At 39.9% G+C, this 24,121-nt stretch overlaps 1 protein-coding gene across 1 annotated transcript in view; it reads left to right on the top strand.

The window, feature by feature from the left end:
- Positions 1–24,121, top strand: part of PDZD2 (PDZ domain containing 2) — a 718,708-nt gene that overhangs the window by 600,848 nt on the left and 93,739 nt on the right. Inside the window, 3 exon segments of the mRNA XM_029579361.1 lie at positions 7,610–7,713; positions 19,629–19,797; positions 20,400–21,205. Coding sequence (XP_029435221.1) covers positions 7,610–7,713; positions 19,629–19,797; positions 20,400–21,205 — 1,079 coding nt within the window.

A 24,121-nucleotide genomic window follows, 5' to 3' on the forward strand; every position in this document is an offset into this window, starting at 1 on the left:
CTCAGAAGTCTCTAATGAGGAACTTTATCAAATGCTTTATTAAAATCCATATTGACCAACTTGCCCTTATCCACATGCATATTTACACATTCAGATAATTCTAATAGATTAGTAAGGCATGGCTTCCCTTTGCTAAAATTATGTTGACTCTTCCTCATTAAGCAATGTTTATCCACATACTCAATAATTTGGGCCACCATTTTGCCCAGAACATATAAAAACCTGTCAGCGGAAAAAGACCTTAAGGCCTATGTAGGAACTGCAGAACTGCTCAGTTCTGCAATTCCTACAACTCCTTCAGAGATGCCTAGTGCTTGTCCCATGATTTCCTGAAATCAGACTCTGTCCTTGTTTTCTATATCCACTGGGAGGCTGATCCGTGCATCCAGCACCCTTTCTATAAAGAAACATTTCCTTTGATTACTCCCAAGTCTGCCCCCTTTCACCCTTATATCATAACCCCTCATTCCAAAGCCTCCTTTTCTTTGAGAAGGGGTCTGCTTCCTGTGCATTGATACCTTGGAGGTATTTAAATGTCTTATCTCCCCATCCTACCTTTCCTCTAGGGTATACATATTTAAATCTTTAGGTCTGTCCCCATATTCTTTGCAGTGAAGACCACTGACCATTTTAGTAGCCACTCTCTGGACTGGATCCATTCAGATTATATCCTTTTAAAGGTACGATCTCCAGAATTATACACTGTATTCCAAATGAGGTCTCTCCAGGGAATCATACAGGGGCAATATCGCTTGCTTTTTTTCTGCTGACTGTTCCTCTTCCTATGCATCCAAGCATCTTTGTGGCTTTTACCGTCACCTTATCCAAGTTTTGGGCATCTTGAGATCTTCAGCTATGATCACCCCCAAATACCTCTTTTTCATTTGGTGCCTAGAAAAAGTTTCACTTCCTATACTTTACCACTCCCTTACAGGTGCATTTTCAAAGGAGTTATACATGTAAATGTAACATACTATCGAAGCAATTTTCAAAAGTCATTTACCCATGTTAAGTGAACATGGGGTCGATTTTAAGACCTGCATGGACTCGTCCAGGTGCACGCGGTTCCCGGCACGCGCACTTGGACGCACTGATTTTATAACATGCGTTGCAACATGCATGTTATAAAATATGTTATCCGCATGCACATGTGCACCCAATTTTATAATCGGCGTGCGCATGTGCGGGCCGGTGTTGTCTAATGTGCGCAAGGGGAAATTTTTAAAAAATACACGTGGCGATGCAAATAGGCCTTTCCCAGTTCCCTCCCTAACCTTTCTACCTTTTCCCCTCTCCACCCCGACTCCTAACCCCTACCTAACTACCCTATTTTTTTTATTTTTATTTTTTAACTTACTTCAGCTCTGAAGGAGCAGGTAAGTTACACGCACTGGCCGGCTGTTGGCTTCTTTTCCCCGGGACAGAGCCTAATGGCCACTGTCCCAACTGGCCCCCACCCGGCCCAGACCGTGCCCCTCCGGCCTGCCCCTTTTGGCTGGCCCTGCACTTCTGTGAGTATTGGGAGATACACGCATGGCTGAACCCTTTAAAAAATGCGATCGGCGTGCATAAGGCCCGGCCATACAAGTATCCCCCTGGTATTTTCCAGCGCACGCATTTTAAAATTTGCCTGTTAATGCATAGGGTTGCCAACTGACTACAATTTGTCAGGACAGGTTGATCCAGTCCTGGTTTTACTCCCCTGCATGAGGTACTTATAGTTTTGATTTTCTTAGGGAATGCAATATGTAAATCAGAATAAGTCCCAGCGTGCAATGGGGTGAATCCAGGGCTGGATCAACCTGTTATAAAAATCTGGAGCCAGTTGACAACCCTATAATCATTCAGGTAAAACCTATGGACAATTCAATAAGATATGATGTAGCAATTTTCAAAAGTTACTTAATATAGGTAAAGTGCATTTATACATGTAAAACCGAGTTTAAGTATGTAAATTTTTTTGAAAAACAGGCCCTCAGGTTTTGGCAGCCCAAATGCATGGACCCTGAATTTTTTAGCAGTTCATTTTTCCAGCTAGATTCTAGACCATTCCTCAATATTTGCTAGGTCCCTCCTCATGGTTTCCACAACTTCTTGGATGTCTACCCTGTTACATATTTTAGTATCGTCTGCAAAAAGTCAAACCTTTCCCAGCACTTTTTTCGCAGTATTGCTTACAGAAATGTTGAAAAGAATTGGTCCATGGAATGATCCCTGCAGCGAACCACTAGTAATGCCCCTCTCCTTGGAATGAATTCCATTTGCCACTACCTTTTATTTCCTCTCCCTCAATTAGTTTCTTACCATGCCTGGGAACTCTCTGGATTTAGCCCAGAGACTCCGGAAATTTTAGACAAAGTACCAGGTCTCTGGCAGGACCATAAAATCTCCGGGTGGCGCTCTATGGCCCATGTCACTGTGAAGCAGGGCATGAGCGATTACGATTTTCAGCAACAGCAGACACCCAAGATGAAGAGGCAGGCAGTTGCAGAGAAGAAAGAGAGCGAGAGCACTTTAAGAGAGAGAACATGACTCCCTATAAATCTACCACTGAAAGAAGGGCACGTTCAACTCAGGGTGGGTTGAGCAGGGAGCAATGTTACACTGGTCTGCCTATGGCACTTGCACCGGCCCTGTGCCTGAGGATTGCAGGTGCCCGTGGTAAAGAGTGCCTGCTGTTGTGTTGGGGGATGGAAGAGAGGAAGTGTGTTGTGTTGCTGTACCTGTTCTCCCCCGCTCCCCTTTCCCCCGCTAATCTTGAGAAATCTCAGGGTGAGCTGAACTCACATTTCTTAGATATGTTCATTACTTTCCAAGGATGCTCAGTTTATTAATAAGTCGCCTGTGCGGATCTGTGCCGTAGGCCTTAAAGAAATCCAAGTACATCTTTAACGCTGTCCCTGATCCAAATCTCTGGTCGCCCAAAGAAATAGATATTTGTTTGATAAGGCTTACCTCTGTTAAAGCCATGCTGCTGTGAATCTTGTCATCAGTTGGATTCCAGAAACTGCACTGTCCTCTGTTTTAGCAGCTGTTCCATTTACTCACCATGGAGTTCAGACTAACCAGTCCTTAGTTCCCGGCCTCCTCCTTACTTCCACTTTTGTGACGAGAAACCACATCCGTCTGTTTTCAGTCCTTCAGAACTGCTCCCAGTTCTAAAGAAGCATTGAAATGTATAGCCAGCAGAGTTCCTTTCATACCCTTGGATATATCCCTCTGGCCCCATCACTTTATCTATTTTTAGTATTTTTAGTTTAGCTAACACAGCCTTCTGAAAATCATTTGAAATTTACCTCCCTTCCAATCCTATTTGTGTCAGTTTTCTATGGTCCTACTCCTGGCACTCCTTCAGTGAGCATAAAAACAGAACCATTTGTTAAGCAATTCTGCTTTTTCCTCGTCAGCCTCTGCATATTCCTCCCCTTCTCCTCTGAGTTTCGTAATGCCACTTTTGAACTTCTGCCTATCACCAATATATATGAAAAAAAGGCTTGACCCCATTTTACTGTATTAGCTTTACTCTCCTGACTATATTTACAGCTTCTCTTAGTTTTTCCAATTATTGGTGCTTGTATTCCTTGTGTTCTATGATCTCCTGTAGTTTATCAACCTTAACCTTTTTTTTTTTTTACTTTTTCAGCAAATTCTTTAGAAAACCATAGTGGCCTCTTTTTCTTCTTACTTTTATTTATTTTTCTTTACATTAATCACCATAGAATCAAAATCAAAAAAGCTATAAAAAGGTAATAAAACATATTTTAAAAGCTTATGGAAATCACTGAAAGGATTGAACAAAACAGTCTGATCTGCAAGTATAATTAGTTGGCTGTTTTTCTATCTGTGAAATGTCAGACTTACTGATCTGTAGTGTCTTGAATCACCCCCTAGAACCCTTTAAAAACTAGTGTTACATTGGCTATTCTGTAGTCCTTAGGTACAGTTGCAGACTTTAATGATAGGTTACATATTACCAGTAGTAGGTTTGCAGTTTCATACTTGCATTGTGTCAAGTTGCACTAACAGCCAGCACCATTTTTGAAGCATTGATGGAGCCAGTAGGCTGGGGAGGGTCTAGATGTCCTGTGCATGTGTGTTAAGGAGAGGGGAACCTGGGGAACCTAAAAACTTGCCATACTGGGTCAGACCAAGGGTCCATCAAGCCCAGCATCCTTTTTCCAACAGTGGCCAATCCAGGCCATAAGAACCTGGCAAGTACCCGAAAACTAAGTCTATCCCATGCTACTGATGCAATTTATAGCAGTGGCTATTTTCTAAGTCAACTTAATTTTTTTGAGTGTTAACTGAGGGAAGGGGTGGAAAGGGAGGAGCTGACTGCATGATTCTTGGTGTGGCAGAGAAATCAAGGTTGCCAACTGTCAACAAAAATGACATATCCATAAAAATAATTTAATATCAATAAAAATAAAGCCAATTGCCACCTGAAATAGACTTCCGGTGGAGGTAGTAGGAGCCAAACCAGTGACAGAATTTGAGCATGTATGGTATAGACACAAAAAGGCCTTATTGTCTAAGCTAGGGAAGGACTACAGAATGAGTAGGATTTATGACAGCTCAGTAGGAAGCATTAATGGGCAGATGAGATGAACTAAATGAGCCTTATCTGCCCAGAACTTCTATGTTTCTGTGTTTCTAATTAAAATGAATTAGTACAGTGACTCGTTCCAAGGAATTCTGAAAAGACACTTTGAGAAAACATATCAAGTGTTTGTATGCCATCTCTTGTCATGCTGGAGTTTTCCTTACAGTTAAATTTAAGAAGGTTCCTAGATGGAGTACTGCAGTCCATTATAATTTGACGACTGCTGTTGACTGAAAGGAAGTGTTAGAAGAGTAACCAAGTATAAATATTGTCTCTTAACCTAGTAAACATATGCAAAGAAAATTGTCAGTTTCTAATACTGTAAACCACTTTTTATCTGGAATGGTTTAGACCAGTCTTATTCTGGGTAATGGGAGCTTTCTGATAAAATAATTTTGGATAATAGAAATTTTTCAAGATAGTGGAATATATGATGTCAACCACTTTTTTGGATAAAAGAAGGTTTTCCAGATAATGGAAAAGGAGCTAAAGCCCATGAATTTTTTAGGGGGAATAATGGGAATTTTCTGATCATAGACCTTTGGATATAAGATGTTGTAATGAGTTTAATGTGCCAGCAGCTGCAATGGAAAGCTAACTAATATATTCATGCATATTTCTAATCCTATTGCAGGTGAAAAATTGCAGATTGTACTGCACATGCAATGAAAAATATGAGCCTGACTTCATTAAACATAGTTTAATAAAGTAAAAGATGCTAAGAATGTTTGTCTATTTACCTCACACTGATGTTGGTTGATCCTAGTTGTTGTTCTTCTTCTTCGACAAAACCATTCACCCCGTGGTCCTTGGTCTACCTTGGCTCCAGCAGCACTCCCCCCAATTTGACTGGGCATCCCTGCAGTTGTCCCAGTGGGGTCCATCCTGCCATTCCTCCTGTCTGGAGACAGTCACCAACCAACACTGTCTTACAAATTCGCTTCTCCCTACTGGGCTTCCACCCCACTATGCATCCTATGCAGATGTCTTCTCGAAGAAGGAGACGGACACACTGCCACCACATCCCCAGTGGGTAAAAAATCATACATGTGACACTTGATGCAAAAGACTGGAAAGCTCTCTCTCTTCTTACTTGACTGCTGCCTTCATTAAGTCCTAAGTTTTCCCAAAGCTATACTTACCAATCCTCTTCAACCACCATTAAGTTGATCTTTAGTCAAAGGATTGAGAGGTTTTAGATGCTGGGAACAGTATGCAGATGATCCCATCCTCTTCTACTACAAAGGGTGTGGGGCCTCTAGAAGCTAGATGTAGAGTTTGACCCCTGGATCGCTCGCTGTGACCTCTGGAGTCCTCTCCTGGGGGATGCTGTGAACAGTATGCAGATGAGCCTTCTGGTCCTTTCCTGCTGCAAAAAGGGCAGAGCCTCTGGAAACTGGGGCTGTGGAATTCGAAGCCTGGATCGCTCGCTGTGACCTCTGGAGTCCTGGCGGATGCTGAGAACAGTATGCAGATGAGCCTTCCGGTCTTCTTCTATTGCAAAAGGTGCAGGGCCTCTGGAAGCTGGGGCTGTGGAGTTTGAAGCCTGGATCACTCGTTGTGACTTCTGGAGTCCTCTCCCAGGGAATGCTGGGAAGCAGTATGCAGATGAGCCTTCTGGTCCTCTTCTACGGTCCATGCACATCAGTATTTCACCCCCCGCCCCCCCCCCCCCCCCCCAAATCACATATAGCACTTTTGGATTTTATGTCATCAAGCTTTTGATCTGATTTAAAATAGACTGTGTTGCTGCCTGTGGTTTGTTTTTCTCAGGATTTATCTTGTTTTTAGTGAATGTTTTGTAGTTTTATGTATTGTGTTTGAATATATTATGAATTAGTATCCACACTGAAACATTGTATGGAGTTTTGCAGAATATAAATATAAATAAAATAAATGTCATTAATGTTTTAAAAAATTCTTAAGGTTTTGGCAATCTGAAACCTCTCCTCACACTGAAATCTACTAATAGTTAATAAATGTAATCTGAACAAATAATGTACAAAAGAGTTTGTGTGAAGGACTACAGGACCTCTTCTAAATGCAGATAAAATGATTATCATAAAAAAGTACAGGTTTACATAATAATTTATCATAATGATTATAATGGAGTCTTGGAAGAAAAAGTGTCCTATGAGTTCTTGACATATAATATATTACTTGAGAAGTGGAATTAAAGTGTTAAATAAATCCTTTTGATGATAGGTGCTGGCCATGAAATCAAGGTTCTTGATCCTTTACAAACATTCCAACTTTATTACAGTATTTCATAATTCAAGAAGCAACTTTCAAAAATATCACTGTGGAAAGACCATAAAACTCATTAACACAAGTCCAAACTTTACACAACATGGTCCCCATGTATATTGCTGTGAGGTTTTTGATATCCACGTGGGAGTTTTGCTATGTGAGATTATATATTACACAAAAAAAAGAGAGAGAGAGCTTGAAATAATTGAAATAGTCCTTACTAGGTATAGTAGTGCAAACAGACTTTATTGAAATAGTGTAACTCCATAACTTCTTGGATTAAAACAAGATCCATTTAAAACAAAATGAATTGTACTTCATGGTCACTCTTGATGCAGCCCTTTGGGCAAAACATGGTTACCATGTCGGGGGACATCATTTTGTTTTAAATGGATCTTGTTTTAATCCAAGAAGTTATGGAGTTACACTATTTCAATAAAGTCTAACTGTTTGCATTACTATACCTTGCATGGACTATTTCAATTGTTTCACGCGCTCTCTCTTTTTTTTTTTTTTTTTGCTGAATTTCATAATTGAGAATTGAATCTTTCTCCAATATTTTGTGCCTTGACAGATAATATATTACACCATCTTTTATATTGGTCCTTTTTAAAAGGTCATACAACCTATAGATACTACAGTTTTCTCCAGGACAAATACAGTTACTACCAATTATTATAACAGTGTGTTGTCATATCGTAGATTGTTAGCAGGAGACATGATTTAATTATTGATCTGCTGTATTTCTGTCTACAGGAATACCATTCAAAAGTCCATCCCCTACTGTGAAGCCAAGACAAAGAAATGGTTCAGCATCTCTCAGTTGGACTATGAAACGCTTCCTGGAACCAGCAAGCCGGGTAAGAAGGGAAACAGTAGTACTTAATGAAAAATGTGATTACAATAAATATGAGAATGGCCTACTTTCTGCTCTACTTTGCTTCTCCAAAAAACCTGTAGTGCTCTAGAAACTTCCGGCACAGTCAGAATAGTTGGATAGCAATCTATGCCAAAGACATAAGGTTACAATGGAGGGGAAGATCTTCTCAATGTACATTGGAGCTTCCCATTGGTGGAATTAGTTAAAGTTACTGAGAACCTCGACACCCTTCAAGGGGCTGTCCTCAGGCAAATGGTGACAGAACTCACAAGGGAGGGGAAGATACTGGACCTGGTACCTAGAAATGGAGAAAATGTTTCTGATAAAGTCACCTGAACTCCATTGATTTCAGATGGTATGGTTTAATGTAAGCGCCAAAGCAAAGAGAGGGGTCATACAAAGATCAAAGTCCTGGACTTGAGGACTGCAAACTTTGTTAAAATAAGGAAACACCCCAATTGCTGTCTTTTTTAAGCCAGCTAACAGGGTCATTTTTCAAATTGTGTTAGGGCATTATCACGCGTGATAGGTCCCTAACACCCGCGATAGCGCCATAACTCATGTGTTATTTTTTGCATCGTGTGATGCATATGCTAATTTTGAAAATGTAGTCAAAGAGGAGGAGTTTGTGCGGGGTTTATGAAAATTAGGGGTGTTTAACATTGCGTACAATAGCATAACGCGTGTTTTAATGCCCGAAATAACTACACCTTTTTTCCTGGCATTAAGCTGTACGATATGCCCGAAACGATTTATCGCAAATCCCATTTCAGGGAGAGAAGTGGGACGGGGGAGAAAGAGAGCGAGAGCCTCTAGGGTGGCACAAATATTAGTCAACTATTTATACCACTGTAGGAGAGTCAACTTGTAACTCGAGGTGAGTTTTGGTGGTGGCCTAGGGTTCCAAGGGCAGTTTTAAATGCACAGTCAGACAAACGAATAGTAGAGTACACATCAGTGAACATTTGATGTGATTTGGAATGAGGAAAGGTACACAAAGATGAGATTTCTACAATGTACTCTCGCCCTAGCTTGATGGACTCTCTATCTAGGTGCTATCAAGCTAGGGCACGGTAGGGGGTTCCCAGTGTGTAGTTTCAGTTTAACCAATATAGCTGATGTTCATCACTGACCAGCCAAAGTTAACTGAGTAACACTGGTCAGAATAACAGGCCTAATGTTAGATAACTTTGTCAGTGGCACTTTAGGCAGGTAAATGCTGCTGAATATCCAGGAAAAGGTAACTTGATAAAGTTGTTCTGTTATCTTAGTCACTTAGCAAGCTTTTTAATATAAATCTCTTAGCTGCATTAAAATCGAAACGTTAAGGTGGGCAAATTTCTGATTTTAATGTGGATGGTAAAACAGCTAGTACCATGGTATGCACTAAGCTAATTATATGCATACCTTAGTCATAGACATGGTAACTCGTGTCTCACAGGAAATTGACAACTTCTCATGGTAACTGGGAGAAGGGCCACTTAGTGCAGGGAATGAAAAAATGAAAAAAGCTGTTATACTGCCAGACACAACAAATTCCTGACGCTTCAACCTCACCCCCTGTGTACAATAACATGCAGTTCAAAATGTGAGGGATTGAGAAGTGCCATTTCAGACCAGAACAGTGAGCTAGCAAGAGAAGTAAGCAGTTCCTCCTCCTGCTGGTCTGCTACAGAGAAGGGTAACTGGAATGGTGAAAGGCCTTCATGGGGGGGAGGGAGCCAAGCCCATGAAACTGCTAAGGAGTTAGAGGCCTAGATCAGGGGTGTACGGGAGGGAAGTGATTGGGGCTTTTAAGAGGTGGAGGGTGATGGCTTAAATTGGGAGGGTTATCTCTACTAGGGAAGCTTACCTCAAGAGTGGGGTATCGGAAGACATGAGCAATCATGGAGGAAGAAGGGAATCCAAGTAAGAAGAGGATACTAGGGGAAGGCGGGTTAAACAGTGTTGGGCAAAAGTGTTCTAAACTCAGCTTCCCCCAGATTTAAACAATAGCACACTGACTCTGCATGACAGTCAATACACTGTCTAACTCCATCTCCAGACCTCATGCTAAATTTATCTGGTCAACAATAGATTTTATTTTTTTATTCTGTTTTATTGCATTTTTATATATAATTTATTTTTATTATTTTTAGATGATTTATATGTTTGTTTTTAGCTGCCTAGAACTGATGATAAGCAAGTTACTAATATTTTAAATAAATAAATAAATAAATATACATGCCCCAGGTAAACTTAGTGCAGGTTAGTAATAGTGGGGTAATGTCAAAACAACTCATCACCCCCATGTACATATTTTAAGTATATGGTATTGCTAAAGTTTAAAATATTGTGTGTGTTTAGCATGATTGCATTAGCAGGGAAGTTACCACACATGCTTGCCCATTTGTAGGTAGTGCTCGTTCTAGGACGTGTATTAAACACATTTAAGGGCTGCACTATAAATAGTGCAGTTTAGTACATAGGCCTCCAAGTTTTCAACTCAGTGGGGTTGGCCCGATGTTCCGGTGTCAGCGCTTTGTGCTATTATGCAGGATACATGGTCCCAGCTTCTACTAGGGAGCTGGCAGGAAATTGTCTTGGAATCTGAAATGACTAATAGCGAAGCTTTCGAGGCTTACAGGTGTACACTATTTTAAGTATAGTTTCTATAGCAGTTGAAACAAGCAAGCTTTTTAAGATCCTCCTCTTTTGTTCTGATTTTATTTCAGTTTTGAGGGAGCATTAGTGTTTAAGCTTCTTTTTTAGTCACTTCTACCGTCACAAACCAAATGCAGTAGACACTCATAAAGACAGAAACTGCAACACAGACACACCATCAGTATGATGCAATAAACCCCTCTATTTTTATAGAACCAAGGCTAACAACTGGAGAGCGAACTCAGGCATGGAGAGGTTAAAAATAAAGGGTATGACCATAATAAAATGAATACATTTTATATGCCCCCCCCTCCCCCCATAAACAAAAAATAAAAAATACATAAAACACATAGAAGATGGAGTTTAAAACTGCTTGGGACGGAGAGTATGGTGGTAAAGGGCTAGTGAGGGATAGCAGGAGGAAGAAATAAAAGAGAGGGAAATGCTTAGGGCAGTTGTGGAGAGTGGTGGAGGGAGCAAGGCTGACCACTCCAGATATGATGTATGTATGTGTGACTGTGGAGGAGGGATGGAATCTGGTACTGGTTCAGGTATTGGAAATGTATAAGGTTATGTAACCCACTTTTGGTTTTAGAGGGGTCCCAGCAAGTCCCAGGGCCACAATCACTGTCCCCAACTTCTTACTCTTCTCACAAATCAGACTTCTGACCCTGAGTGCCAGGGTTCTACCGGCGGGGAGGAGGATCAAGCCTCTAGGGCCCTACATGATATGATGGTCTTTTTCCACAGTGTCTCAAACTCCCCGCTCCTCGCTTTGACAGACCCTATTAGCACTCACTCAGGTTGAATTCTTCAAACAGTTTTCTGTAGGAGATAATAAAACCATGCAGTGGTTTTTGTTCAAACAAAAAATATTTTAATATCAATGCTAGAATAGCAAAAATCATCATCATTAACAAAAGAATAATAGCTCCCAGTATTACAATCTTATCTCATAAGAACATAAGAAATTGCCATGCTGAGTCAGACCAAGGGTCCATCAAGCTCAGCATCCTGTTTCCAACAGAGGCCAAACCAGGCCACAAGAACCTGGCAATTACCCAAACACTAAGAAAATCCCATGCTACTGATGCAATTACCGGTAATAGCAGTGGCTATTCCCTAAGTAAAGTTGATTAATAGCAGTTAATGGATTTCTCCTCCAAGAACTTATCCAAACCTTTTTTGAACCCAGCTACACCAACTGCACTAACCACATCCTCTGGCAACAAATTCCAGAGCTTTATAGTGCATTGAGTGAAAAAGAATTTTCTCCGATTAGTCTTAAATGTGCTACTTGCTAACTTCATGGAATGACCCCTAGTCTTTCTGTTATTCGAAAGTGTAAATAACCGACTCACATCTACTCGTTCAAGTCCTCTCTTGATCTTAAAGACCTCTATCATATCCCCCCTCAGCCGTCTCTTCTCCAAGCTGAACAGCCCTAACCTCTTCAGCCTTTCCTCATAGGGGAGCTTTTCCATCCCCTTTATCATTTTGGTTGCCCTTCTCTGTACCTTCTCCATCGCAACTATATCTTTTTTGAGATGCGACAACCAGAATTGTACACAAAATTCAAGGTGCGGTCTCACCTTGGAGCGATATAGAGGCATTATGACATTTTCCGTTTTATTAACCATTCCCTTCCTAATAATTCCTAACATTCTGTTTGCTTTTTTGACTGCTGCAGCACACTGAGCTGATGATTTTAAAGTATTATCTACTATGATGCCTAGATTTGTTTCCTGGATGGTAGTTCCTAATATGGAACCTAACATCGTGTAACTACAGCAAGGGTTATTTTTCCCTATATGCAACGCTTTGCACTTGTTCACATTAAATTTCATCTGTTATTTGGATGCCCAGTCTTCCAGTCTTGCAAGGTCCTCCTGTAATGTATCACAATCCGCTTGTGATTTAGCTACTCTGAATAATTTTGTATCATCCGCAAATTTGATAACCTCACTCGTCTTATTCCTTTCCAGATCATTTATATATATATATTAAAAAGCACAGGTCCAAGTACAGATCCCTGAGGCAGTCCACTGTTTACCCTTTTCCATTGAGAAAATTGACCATTTAATTCTACTCTCTGTTTCCTGTCTTTTAACCAGTTTGTAATCCACGAAAGGACATCTCCTCCTATCCCATGACTTTTTAGTTTTCTTAGAAGCCTCTCATGAGAGACTTTGTCAAACGCCTTCTGAAAATCCAAATACACTACATCTACCAGTTTACCTTTATCCACAGGTTTATTAACCCCTTAAAAAAAATGCAGCAGATTTATTAGGCAAGACTTCCCTTGGGTAAATCCATGTTGACTGTGTTCCATTAAACCATGTCTTTCTAAATGCTCTACAATTTTGATCTTGAGAATAGTTTCAACTATTTTTCCCGGCACTGAAGTCAGGCTCACTGGACTATAGTTACCCGGATCGCCCCTGGAGCCTTTTTTAAATATTGGGGTTACATTGACCACCCTACAGTCTTCAGGTACAATGGATGATTTTAATGAAAATTACAAATTTTAACTAATAGATCAGAAATTTCATATTTTTTAGTTCCTTCAGTACCCTAGGATGCATACCATTCGGTCCACGTGATTTGCTACTCTTTAGTTTGTCAATCTGGCCTACTACATCTTCCAGGTTCACAGTGATTTTCATTCAGTTCGTCTGAATCATCACCCCTGAAAACCATCTCCAAAACTAGTATCTCCCCAACATCCTCATTAGTAAACACAGAAACAAAGAATTCATTTAGTCTTTCTGCAATGGCCTTATCTTCCCTAAGAGCCCCTATAACCCCTCGGTCATTCTAATGGCCCAACCAACTCCCTCACAGGTTTCTTGCTTCAAATATATTTTTAATAGTTTTTATTATGAGTTTTTGCCTCTATGGCCAACTTCATTTCAAATTCTCTCATAAGAACATGAGAACATGCCATACTGGGTCAGACCAAGGGTCTGTTAAGGCCAGCATCCTGTTTCCAACAGTGGCCAATCCAGGCCATAAGAACCTGGCAATTACCCAAAAACTAAGTCTATTCCATGTTACCGTTGCTAGTAATAGCTGTGGCTATTTTCTAAGTCAACTCAATTAAATCAGGTAATGGACTTCTCCTCCAAGAACTTATCCAATCATTTTTTAAATACAGCTATACTAACTGCACTAACCACATCCTCTGGCAACAAATTCCAGAGTTTAATTGTGCGTTGAGTGAAAAAGAACTTTCTCCGATTGGTTTTAAATGTGCCACACGCTAACTTCATGGAGTGCTCCCTAGTCTTTCTATTATCCGAAAGAGTAAACAACTGATTCACATCTACCTGTTCTAGACCTCTCATGATGTTAAACACCTCTATCATATCCCCCTCAGCCGACTCTTCTCCAAGCTGAAAAATCCTAACCTCTTTAGTCTTTCCTCATACGGGAGCTGTTCCATTCCCCTTATCATTTTGGTAGCCCTTCTCTGTATCTTCTCCATGGCAATTATATCTTTTTGAGATTCGGCGACCAGAATTGTACACAGTATTCAAGGTGCAGTCTCACCATGAAGCGATACAGAGGCATCATGACATTTTCTGTTTTATTCACCATTCCCTTTCTAATAATTCCCAACATTCTTTTTGCTTTTTTGACTGCCGCAGCACACTGAACCGACGATTTCAATGTGTTATCCACTATGACGCCTAGATCTCTTTCTTGGGTTGTAGCACCTAATATGGAACCTAATATTGTGTAACTATAGCATGGGTTATTTTTCCCTATATACATCACCTTGCACTTATCCACATTAAATTTCATCTGCCATTTTGATGCCCAATTTTCCAGTCTCACAAGGTCTTCCTGCAATTTATCACAATCTGCTTGTGATTTAACTACTCTGAACAATTTTGTATCATCTGCAAATTTGATTATCTCATTCGTCGTATTTCTTTCCAGATCATTTATAAATATATTGAAAAGTAAGGGTCCCAATACAGATCCCTGAGGTACTCCACTGCCCACTCCCTTCCACTGAGAAAATTGTCCATTTATTCCTACTCTCTGTTTCCTGTCTTTTAACCAGTTTGTAATCCACGAAAGGACATCGCCACCTATCCCATGACTTTTTACTTTTCCTAGAAGCCTCTCATGAGGAACTTTGTCAAACGCCTTCTGAAAATCCAAGTACACTACATCTACCAGTTCACCTTTATCCACATGTTTATTAATTCCTTCAAAAAAGTGAAGCAGATTTGTGAGGCAAGACTTGCCTTGGGTAAAGCCATGCTGACTTTGTTCCATTAAACCATGTCTTTCTATATGTTCTGTGATTTTGATGTTTAGAACACTTTCCACTATTTTTCCTGGCATTGAAGTCAGGCTAACCAGTCTGTAGTTTCCCAGATCGCCCCTGGAGCCCTTTTTAAATATTGGGGTTACATTAGCTATCCTCCATTCCTCAGGTACAATGGATGATTTTAATGATAGGTTACAAATTTTTACTAATAGGTCTGAAATTTCATTTTTTAGTTCGTTCAGAACTCTGGGGTGTATACCATCCGGTCCAGGTGATTTACTACTCTTCAGTTTGTCAATCAGTTCTACCACATCTTCTATGTTCACTGTGATTTGGTTCAGTCCATCTGAATCATTACCCATGAAAATCTTCTCCAGTACAGGTACCTCCCCAACATCCTCTTCAGTAAACACCGAAGCAAAGAAATCATTTAATCTTTCCGCCTATCTTATCAATGTTTTACACTTAACGTGTCAATGCTTATGTTTTATCCTGTTTTCTTCAGATGGATCCTTCTTCCAATTTTTGAAGGATGATTTTTTTGGCTAAAATAGCCTCTTTCACCTCACCTTTTAACCATGACCGTAATCGTTTTGCCTTCCTTCCACCTTTCTTAATGTGTGGAATACATATGGACTGCACCTCTAGGATTGTATTTTTAAACAATGTCCATGCCTGTTGAACACTTTTAACCTTTGCAGCTGCACCTTTCAGTTTTTTTTCTAACTATTTTCCTCATTTTATCAAAGTTTCCCTTTTGAAAGTTTAGTGTTAGAGCTGCAGATTTACTTATTGACCCCCTTCCAATTATTAGTTTAAATTTGATCATGTTATGATCACTATTGCCAAGTGGCCCCACCATCATTACTTCTCTCACGAAATCCTGCATTCCATTAAGAATTAAATCTAAAATAGCTCCCTCTCTTGTTGGTTCCTGAACCAATTGCTCCATGAAGCAGTCATTTATTACATCCAGGAACTTTATGTCTCAAGCAAGTCCTGATGTTATATTTACCCAGTCAATATTGGGGAAATTGAAATCTACCAATATATCCAAAAACATATTCAAAATACGACTGCATAAGCACTGCTAAACAAACACGTTGTACAATAATGCTTCAATTTAATATTTGTGTGTTACTAAATATTATTTATTATTAACTCTATTAAGGACCATCATAACACCCGTGGTATGCACGCATCTTATGCATGTGTTCTCAACCACATCGGGTCATCTTTAATCATTGGTCCTGCAACAGGAAACAGAGAAGTAACTATTTGGATAACTGAGTGTAGCATGAGGGCTGATTTTGTGCCAGTATTGATTGTCCTGATGCACAACCCAGTGACTGAACACATTATAGAGATTGTTTTAGTTCATTTATCATCTTTTACAATTGTTGGAATGAGTGTTTTCAGTCTTTGCAATGTAAACAAGATGAGCTCAGATTGATGAAGCTCTGTGTTTCTTGAAAGGGCTAGTGAGGTACAAGAAACCATGGTGCTCACTTCTCTACAATATGTTTTCAATTAGCTGGGCACATCACCCTCCAGAGGGTAATGCAAAATTCACAGAGCTCAATTACAACCAAATTCATCATTTGTGAGAGTTTGCTTTGAATCCAGCCAGGAATGTCATAAATTCTTAATAAAGTATCTGTTGCTGTTTAGAAATGTGTGGGATGCTGATCTTTTGTGATCATTGCTGCCTTGGTCTCCTCCTTATGGTTTCATAAAATTGTCTCTTTCTGGTGTGCATGCTTTAGGAATCATATATATTGGAGGTTTTTTTCCCCTGGCATTTCCCAGGTTTTGCTGCTGTATTTTTATTTTGTTTTGCTTTGATTGCCTCCTAAATCATGTTGCCCTCTTTTTTTAAGTAACACTCTCCAGTGTTAATAGCAGTTGACTGCCTTTGCTGTAGCCTTTGCACACAAGAAATATTGTCTGAGTGCACAAGAAAGAAGTCATCCCTCTCACTAGTGACGTTACCGAGAGAATGCTGGAAGAAAAATCTTTTGCATCTTCATAGACTACCATGTTTCTCCGATAATAAACCCTACCCTGAAAATAAGTCCTAGCTTGATTTTCAGGATTTTTGGAGTAGGGCTTGAAATATAAGCCCTACTCCAAAAATAAGCCCTAGCTTTTAAGTGGACGCACGGTTCCACCCTAAGACTGGCCCGACCCCCCTCCCCCAAGAATTACTGAAAGTTCCTGGGGTGGGGCCCGAAACCCAGGAGGGGGGCAGATGGGGGGTTGTAAAAAACAAAAAAAAAATCCCAACCCCACCCCAACCCTTCAAATTTACTTCATTGCACCCCCCACCCTCCCGATCCCCCTCAAAACCTGCCGAGATTGCTGGACAATGGCACCGATAGTCTGTCACATGGAAAGGACAAAGGGCCATCGGCGCCATTTAGATTACTGGCAGGCAACGGCCCGAGAGTGGGAGATCGATCCCGGGACCCCCGCTGGACCACCAGGGAATTTTGGCAAGTTTTGGGAGGGTCAGGAGGGTGGGGGGGGAGGTGCAATGAAGTAAATTTGAAGGGTTGGAGTGGGTTTGGGGTTTTTTCTTTTTTTTTTTTTACAACCCCGTTGTAATTAATCAAATTTGAAGGGTTGGGGCGGGTTTCAGGTATCGTTTCGGGGGGGGGGGGGGGGACAGCCGAAATAAAATCAGCCCGGTCGGCCATATGATAGCATCATGTTTCCCCGAAAATAATTCATCCCTGAAAATAAGCCCTTACCATTTTTTCAGAGCTAAAAAAGAATATAAGACCTGTCTTATTATCGGAGAAACACAGTATCTTCATTCCACAGCTATAGTCATCCATTTCTGTGATTTCAACTTTCTGTCAGATACTTCACTGAAACAATTAGTATCATGATTGCCCGCCTTCCATATGCTGGTGCCTGTGCCTACATATTTATGTCTTCCAGTTCTATGCAGAGTAACATCTTCACATGTCTACCATAGAAGGTTGAGTTTCTTAGACGTTATGATATCTCCCCGACACTTCTCATTTATTTATTTGCTACAGATGCAATTTGAGAGACACCCTTGCCTCCTCAGACTTCCCCATTCCTTTGCTCCTCCAATCTTCCTCCCTTTTCATTTTCAGAACATAACCCCTGTGGCTCCTGTCAAGCATATTCCTTCTCACTTTCAATTACCTCATTCACCAGTCCTGCTACTGGACGATCATATTCTTTAAACCATAATTCAAACTGCAATTTGTATGGAGTTTATAGAATTTTTTTTGCCCCTGCCCATTACTGTATATTGGCAAAACAATATGAAAAATTAAAACTCGGATATTTGAGCACTTCATAACATTCACCATGCCTGCACCACTGCCCCTTTGTTTTCCCACTGATTAAACGCCAACCACTTCCTTTCCGATCTATAATTCTTTGTTTTGGAATTTTGTACCCCTCGCTCCCACGGAGGTAATTTTCCTTCTTTCCTCTTAGTTGTGAACAGCGCTGGATTTTTAACCTCCACATAGTTTCCCCAGCTGGTCTGAACCTAGAGATTGAATGTCTGTCATGTATGTAAATTTGCATAATCTTCTTCTCCCCTTCTCTCATATCTCTATTCCCTGATTGCCTGTCCATTTCTGGCTTCTGATTGGTCTGCTTGAACCTGTGACTGGTTGGTGCCTTTTTGGTCCCTTTATATTCCTGTACTTTATGCTGACTGCTTGCTGCCTGCCTAGCTGTTTAAATTTGTAAGCATTCATGCTAGATGTTTCCTGTAATTACCTTGCTTTATTTTCAAAGGTTCTAGTGCCTCTTTCACTGTCCACCCTACTTATTCTCTGTATTTTATTTACTTTGTTAGATAGTTGCCCCCTTGAGACAACTCTGCTGTGAAACACGGCTCATGTCGGGGTTGGGAGTCCTTCTCGCTTCTTTATTAATTGGCAACTTTGATTCACTTGAACTGTTTTTTCAAACGTGAAGAATTTGTACAATAAATCATTTATTTAATTATACTTCAACTCGGTGGACATTATCGGCCTGATTTTAAAAGGGCCACTCGCATAAAAATGTGGGGTTACGCGCATGGCCGGGCCTTGTTTGTGCCACGTGCATTTTAGAACGGGCTCAGCCACACGTGTAACCCCCCATGATGCACAGAAGTGCCGGACTCTGCAAAAGGGCTGGGCCAAGGGCGTGGGGGTGGGGCCAAGGGCATAGGGCGGGGGCGGGGGCGGGCCTGGACAGTGCCACTAGCCATTGTCCCAGGGAAGTGCATGTGGAACTTACTACTGCTCAAAAGGAACAGGTAAGTAAAAAAAATTTTTAAAATAGGTTAGTCAGAGGAAGTTTAGGGGTCAGGGAAGAGAGGGAAAGAGGTAGGAAGGGGAGGGTTAGGGATAGGAAAGTTTCCTCCCAGTCCACTTTTTAATGAGCGGACTGGGAGGGAACTGGGGGAGGCCTGATTGCGTCGCTGTGCGTATTTTACTAAAATCCTCCCCCCCCCCCCCGCGCGTGGTGCAGGCCATCCGCCCGCACGTGCGCGTTTGGACATGAAAATCCGGTGCGCAAGTGCATGCAAGACTGGTGTTTTATAACATGTGCGCGCCAACATGCGCATGTTATAAAATAGCTGCGTCCATGTGCGCATGCGTATTTTTAAAAATCTACCTTTAAGTGTTTTTGCTATGCCTCCTGATTTACTCTCATATAGTTTTGATGTGCTACATGCTTCTCTTCTGCTGATAACTTGAAAAACTAACTCATTCCTGAGAAGCCTTAAAATGGAAGGTGAGGGATGGAGGGTGTTATTTTCATGTTTTGTATCTTGGAATGGCTTTCCCTTTAAGAGGGACTTGAGTCACCAAATGAAATACAATGTATTTTTCAACAAACTGCTTTCTTTTTTGTTTTAAACAGACATTGGTTTTGGTGTATGAATAAACCCAGCTGACTTTTCTTTTATTATTATTTTTCAGCAAGGATCTCTGAGCTCCGAAACAGAGCTTTCACCATACTTTTCGCAAGATGTTCCAAGTCAGTCATTTTCCGGCCCAGTGGTAACAGGTTCCACTGATGAAGAGCAGCTATGCCAGAAAAGTAGCAACAACTCTTTTGATGACAGTATTGTTCCACACAGTACTCCAAGTAAGCTTCAACAATCAACGGGGCCAGAACACTGACAGTAGCTTTACATGGAGGATTTGTACCTGTCATTGCCTCCTATTAGATTTCAACAGAGTAGATCAATTATATTGTGATACTATAAATCAATAAGAACCAAAATGCCAGATGGTAGGCTACAAGCTGATACTTCTTTATAAAATTATAATAGAATACAAAGCTTATATGAATACTTTTGTGAAGGCTGCCTCTGCCTGAGTAGTGGAAAAAAAAGTATGATGATAATGATAGTGAGAGTAGCTTCAGAGATTAGTAAGATTAGTTATTTCTTTGGTTCACATTTTTTTCCCGAATGAGCAAACTAGGCTTTTTCATAGTTTGTGGAACTTCAAGTAATTATGTTGTTAAAGCAAGAAATACACTTGTGATCTAGTCTTCTTCCCATGCTACTCATAGTTTATAATCTTGTGAAAATTATAGCTAGTTGCAAAAATGATTCTAGATTCAGTCAGTAGTTCATGGAGGCAGTGTGTCTTCCGGCAGTCTGTGTGTCAAGACTCTGAATGTGGTACATGAGAAAATTAAAATGGTAAATTGGATTATAACTGTAATACATTCTTTTCTAGCTGCTGAAGAAGCTGGTGCAACAAAAGTAGGTAGCATTGCTTCACTTGGTCCTGTCAACAATGATGTAGAGTGTTCTCGCCAGGTTAGCCTCAATGGGAGTACCAAATCTATCCGCAGTCCTCTTCTGCGGCAGAGAAGGATTATTTGCTATGATGATGATGCTAGCGATGATGAGGATTTTGTCAAGCAGGAAGATAACCTCTGCTGTCAACTTGGTCCTAGGAACATGATAGAGAGAAATATTGACAAGGACTCTGGCATCATCATTACAACCTCTTCCATTGAGGTGGACGATGAAAGTCAGGACAGTGAACTGCCCAGGATAATCAGCAGTGAAATGGCTACACCTTCTTTTGGTAGCTCAGTGGAGTCTGAGGACAGCGCTCTGGAACAAATGATAGACTCACCCTTTTTTCCAATCAAACAATTTGATTGTTCAGGCACAAATGAGGTTCACCCTACTAGTCTGGACGTAAGAGAGCACCGAGAGGGCCAGCTAGAAGTAAAAAGATCTCCTAAATTAGAACACAAGGCTGTGACAAGAGTAAAGAGCATGATGAGCATTGAGGGTCCTAGTCTTCCAAAGCAGAAGAATGAGGATTGTTGCTCATCTAACAAGCCTATCACAAGGACACCTCTACACAGCAAAAAGTCAGAAGAAGTGGAAAGTGCAGGACTGAACACTCTTGAAACATTTAATCTGACTCGTACTGAAGATGAGTCATTTGGCCTAGACCTGGAAATTAAGACTTCTCCATTAAGAGTTCTGATAACAGGTTTGCAGCCGGGTGGAGCAGCTGAAAGGGTAATTTGAATATTTAAGTGGTTTTGTGATTATTAACTCTTTCTAATTTGATGAGTGATTGTGTCCATGCATCTTGAGTAGTTTTCTTTCTTGATTCTTATCGTTCCAAGATTCTGTTCAGCCAAATAGGTAAACACAGGGAACTACACATGCTTATTTAAGAGGACACATCACCAACACATTTCCTAAATGAAATTGGCATTGTTTTATATGTAATTCTTTTGATGTCCATATTCAGACACAGTCTGGATAGCAGTTGAATGTAGGCGGCTATCTTAATGGTAGCCGGCTAACTGTAGCCGGCTAACTTTAGGACAGCTCTTTGGCCTGAATAGACTTCGCTGGCTATGTCATCTGGCTATCTCTGAATATTGGAGTTATCCAGTTAACTTAGCTGCTTACTCAACTCCTCTCCTGTTTTGGCCCCTGGATATGTGCCCAAATATTCATTTAGCTGGCTAACTTCTGAGTTAGAAACCTATTAATATCAACACTACCTAGCAGCGATATATAATTTATATATCAATCAAAAGAGAAGAATACTGTTCAATCGCTGTACTGAAAAATACTCTTTGAATTCCAATTAATCAACTTGTTACTTATATTTGTAATATTTGGTTTTTAAAAAATGAAAAAAACTTTAAAGCCTACATGTCTGTGGTATATAATAAATTTTTGTGCTCACTTCTCATAAGGCAACACAATCTTTATTTATATGTATATGAATATGATTTTACCAGTGAAGTTTTTGTAGGAATTGGTTGAAAGTTTCATATACTCGTGTAGGAGTCCCTGCACCTCAAATGCATATATAATCATTAACTTCCAACCTCCTCCTTATGTGAGATTTTTTTTACAAAACTTTTTTTTCTTTTCTTTTAGTGTTTAAAATCCTAATGATATTATATGACATCCATTGAAGCTATTTCTGTGAAGTGTTGCCTTCTAATTTCTTTCCCGCGACGTATATAAATTAGTTGTTAGCTGTATATGAAACAGTGAGTACCTTAACCCTTCTATTAGAAGTGAACCTGTTGTTAAAGTCCCGACACATACATGTTTCAGACGGATCGTCTTTCCTCAGGGGAGTCTGCTCTGTAAAACAAAACTGCAACAGACGGGTTATTATCACACTGTCTTTTGTAGGAAAGCCGTGTCCCGATGTAAACATGTCCACTATTCTTCTTGTATTCCACGGGGTTCGCTATTCATAACATTTCCAAATCCAGATCTCTTCTGCTCTTCATGGGAAAGAAATTAGAAAGCAACACTTCACAGAAATAGCTTCAATGGATGTCATATAATATCATTAGGATTTTAAACATTAAAAGAAAAGAAAAAAAAATTTTTGTAAAAAAATCTCACATATGGAGAAGGTTGGAAGTTAATGATTATATATGCATTTGAGGTGCAGGGACTCCTACACGAGTATATGAAACTTTCAACCAATTCCTACAAAAACTTCACTAGTAAAATCATATTCATATACATATAAATAAAGATTGTGTCGCCTTATGAGAAGCGAGCACAAAAATGTATTAATTATCACAGACGAGTAGGCTTTAAAGTTCTTTCACTTTTTAAAAGCCAAATATTACATAATATAAGTAACAAGTTGATTAATTGGAATTCAAAGAGTATTTTTCAGTACAGCGATTGAACAGTATTCTTCTCTTTTGATTGATATATAACTTCTGAGTTAGCCAGCTAAATGCTTTTCAATATGAACGTCACTATTTATAGTTTGTAGAAATGAAAAATCCATTATATATCAAAATTTAAAAAAAAAGAAAATTTAAGCACTATAAAGTTTGGTTCCCCCATTTGAGCTATTTCCTAAAATATACAATTATTTTGGTAATCCAAAAGAAGGCAAACCTCCACCCCCACCCCTTCCCTTGACTGCACTCATAGCCAGTTCTGAAGTGCAGAAACATTTCCTGATCTCAAATGTAGGACCTGATTTACTAAAAGATTTTTCTCATGTTGTGGTAAAGGGAACATACATTGGCCTCATAGTGATTGCCAAATTTCCCTAGAGTCTACTGACATCTTTTTAGCCACCAGTATCTTTTTTCTCTAAAAGTTTGTCTTGATTTTTTTTGCAGTTTCATGTTATAGCTATGACAGTCTCCAATGGCAAAATGTTCCATAATTTCACTACTGTATGAATGAACATAACAAGGAGGTTGATGGTACCTAATAGACAGGGATGATTTTCTGTTTTTATTTTATTTTTCCTAGTAATTTATCAGTGTTTTAAGATGATTGAATCATGAATGCTTATGAAAGATCATGAATGGACAGTAGCCATGGTTGAAGCCTTGACAATTAACTCTATTTCTCAGTAGCATTATTGTGCTGATTCAACATCTTTTTGTGTCTGTTGTCTTGTGTCCAATGTACAATATTTGCATATATCTCTCTCTTAGCTATGCTAAAATTATCCTCCCTTTCTATACTTTGCTCAGCACTCCTTAATGTCTTCTGTACTTTGTATCCTTCCCCCTTCATCTACTCTTCATATCTATGAAACCAGCAACTATTCTATACTTCATACATCTGATGAAGGGACTCTCGTTCTTGGAAGTTCTTGCTTCAGTAAATCAGTTAGTCTATAAGCAGGGACTTTCACATTTAATTTTTCCTGGAAGTTATCAGTGTTTATTTTTATGAACATATATAGAAGAAAATCAGTGTTCTGTATTCTTTTCTGGGATGGTTCTGTAGTAGGTAGTTCCAAGGTGTTATTCTGGCTCTGATCTGTTTTCTTACTTCATTGAGTGGGTTTTATAATCTCAGAAATGTCAGTTGTAGTTCCATAAAAAGAGAATCCCAATGTCAGTGAAGACAAAACAAAAGTAATCATTCTTAGTCGGTTTCCGGCAAAGAATGTCCCATTTAGTTTTCAGTTTG

Source organism: Rhinatrema bivittatum, chromosome 1, assembly GCF_901001135.1.
Source record: "Rhinatrema bivittatum chromosome 1, aRhiBiv1.1, whole genome shotgun sequence".
NCBI lineage: Eukaryota > Metazoa > Chordata > Amphibia > Gymnophiona > Rhinatrematidae > Rhinatrema > Rhinatrema bivittatum.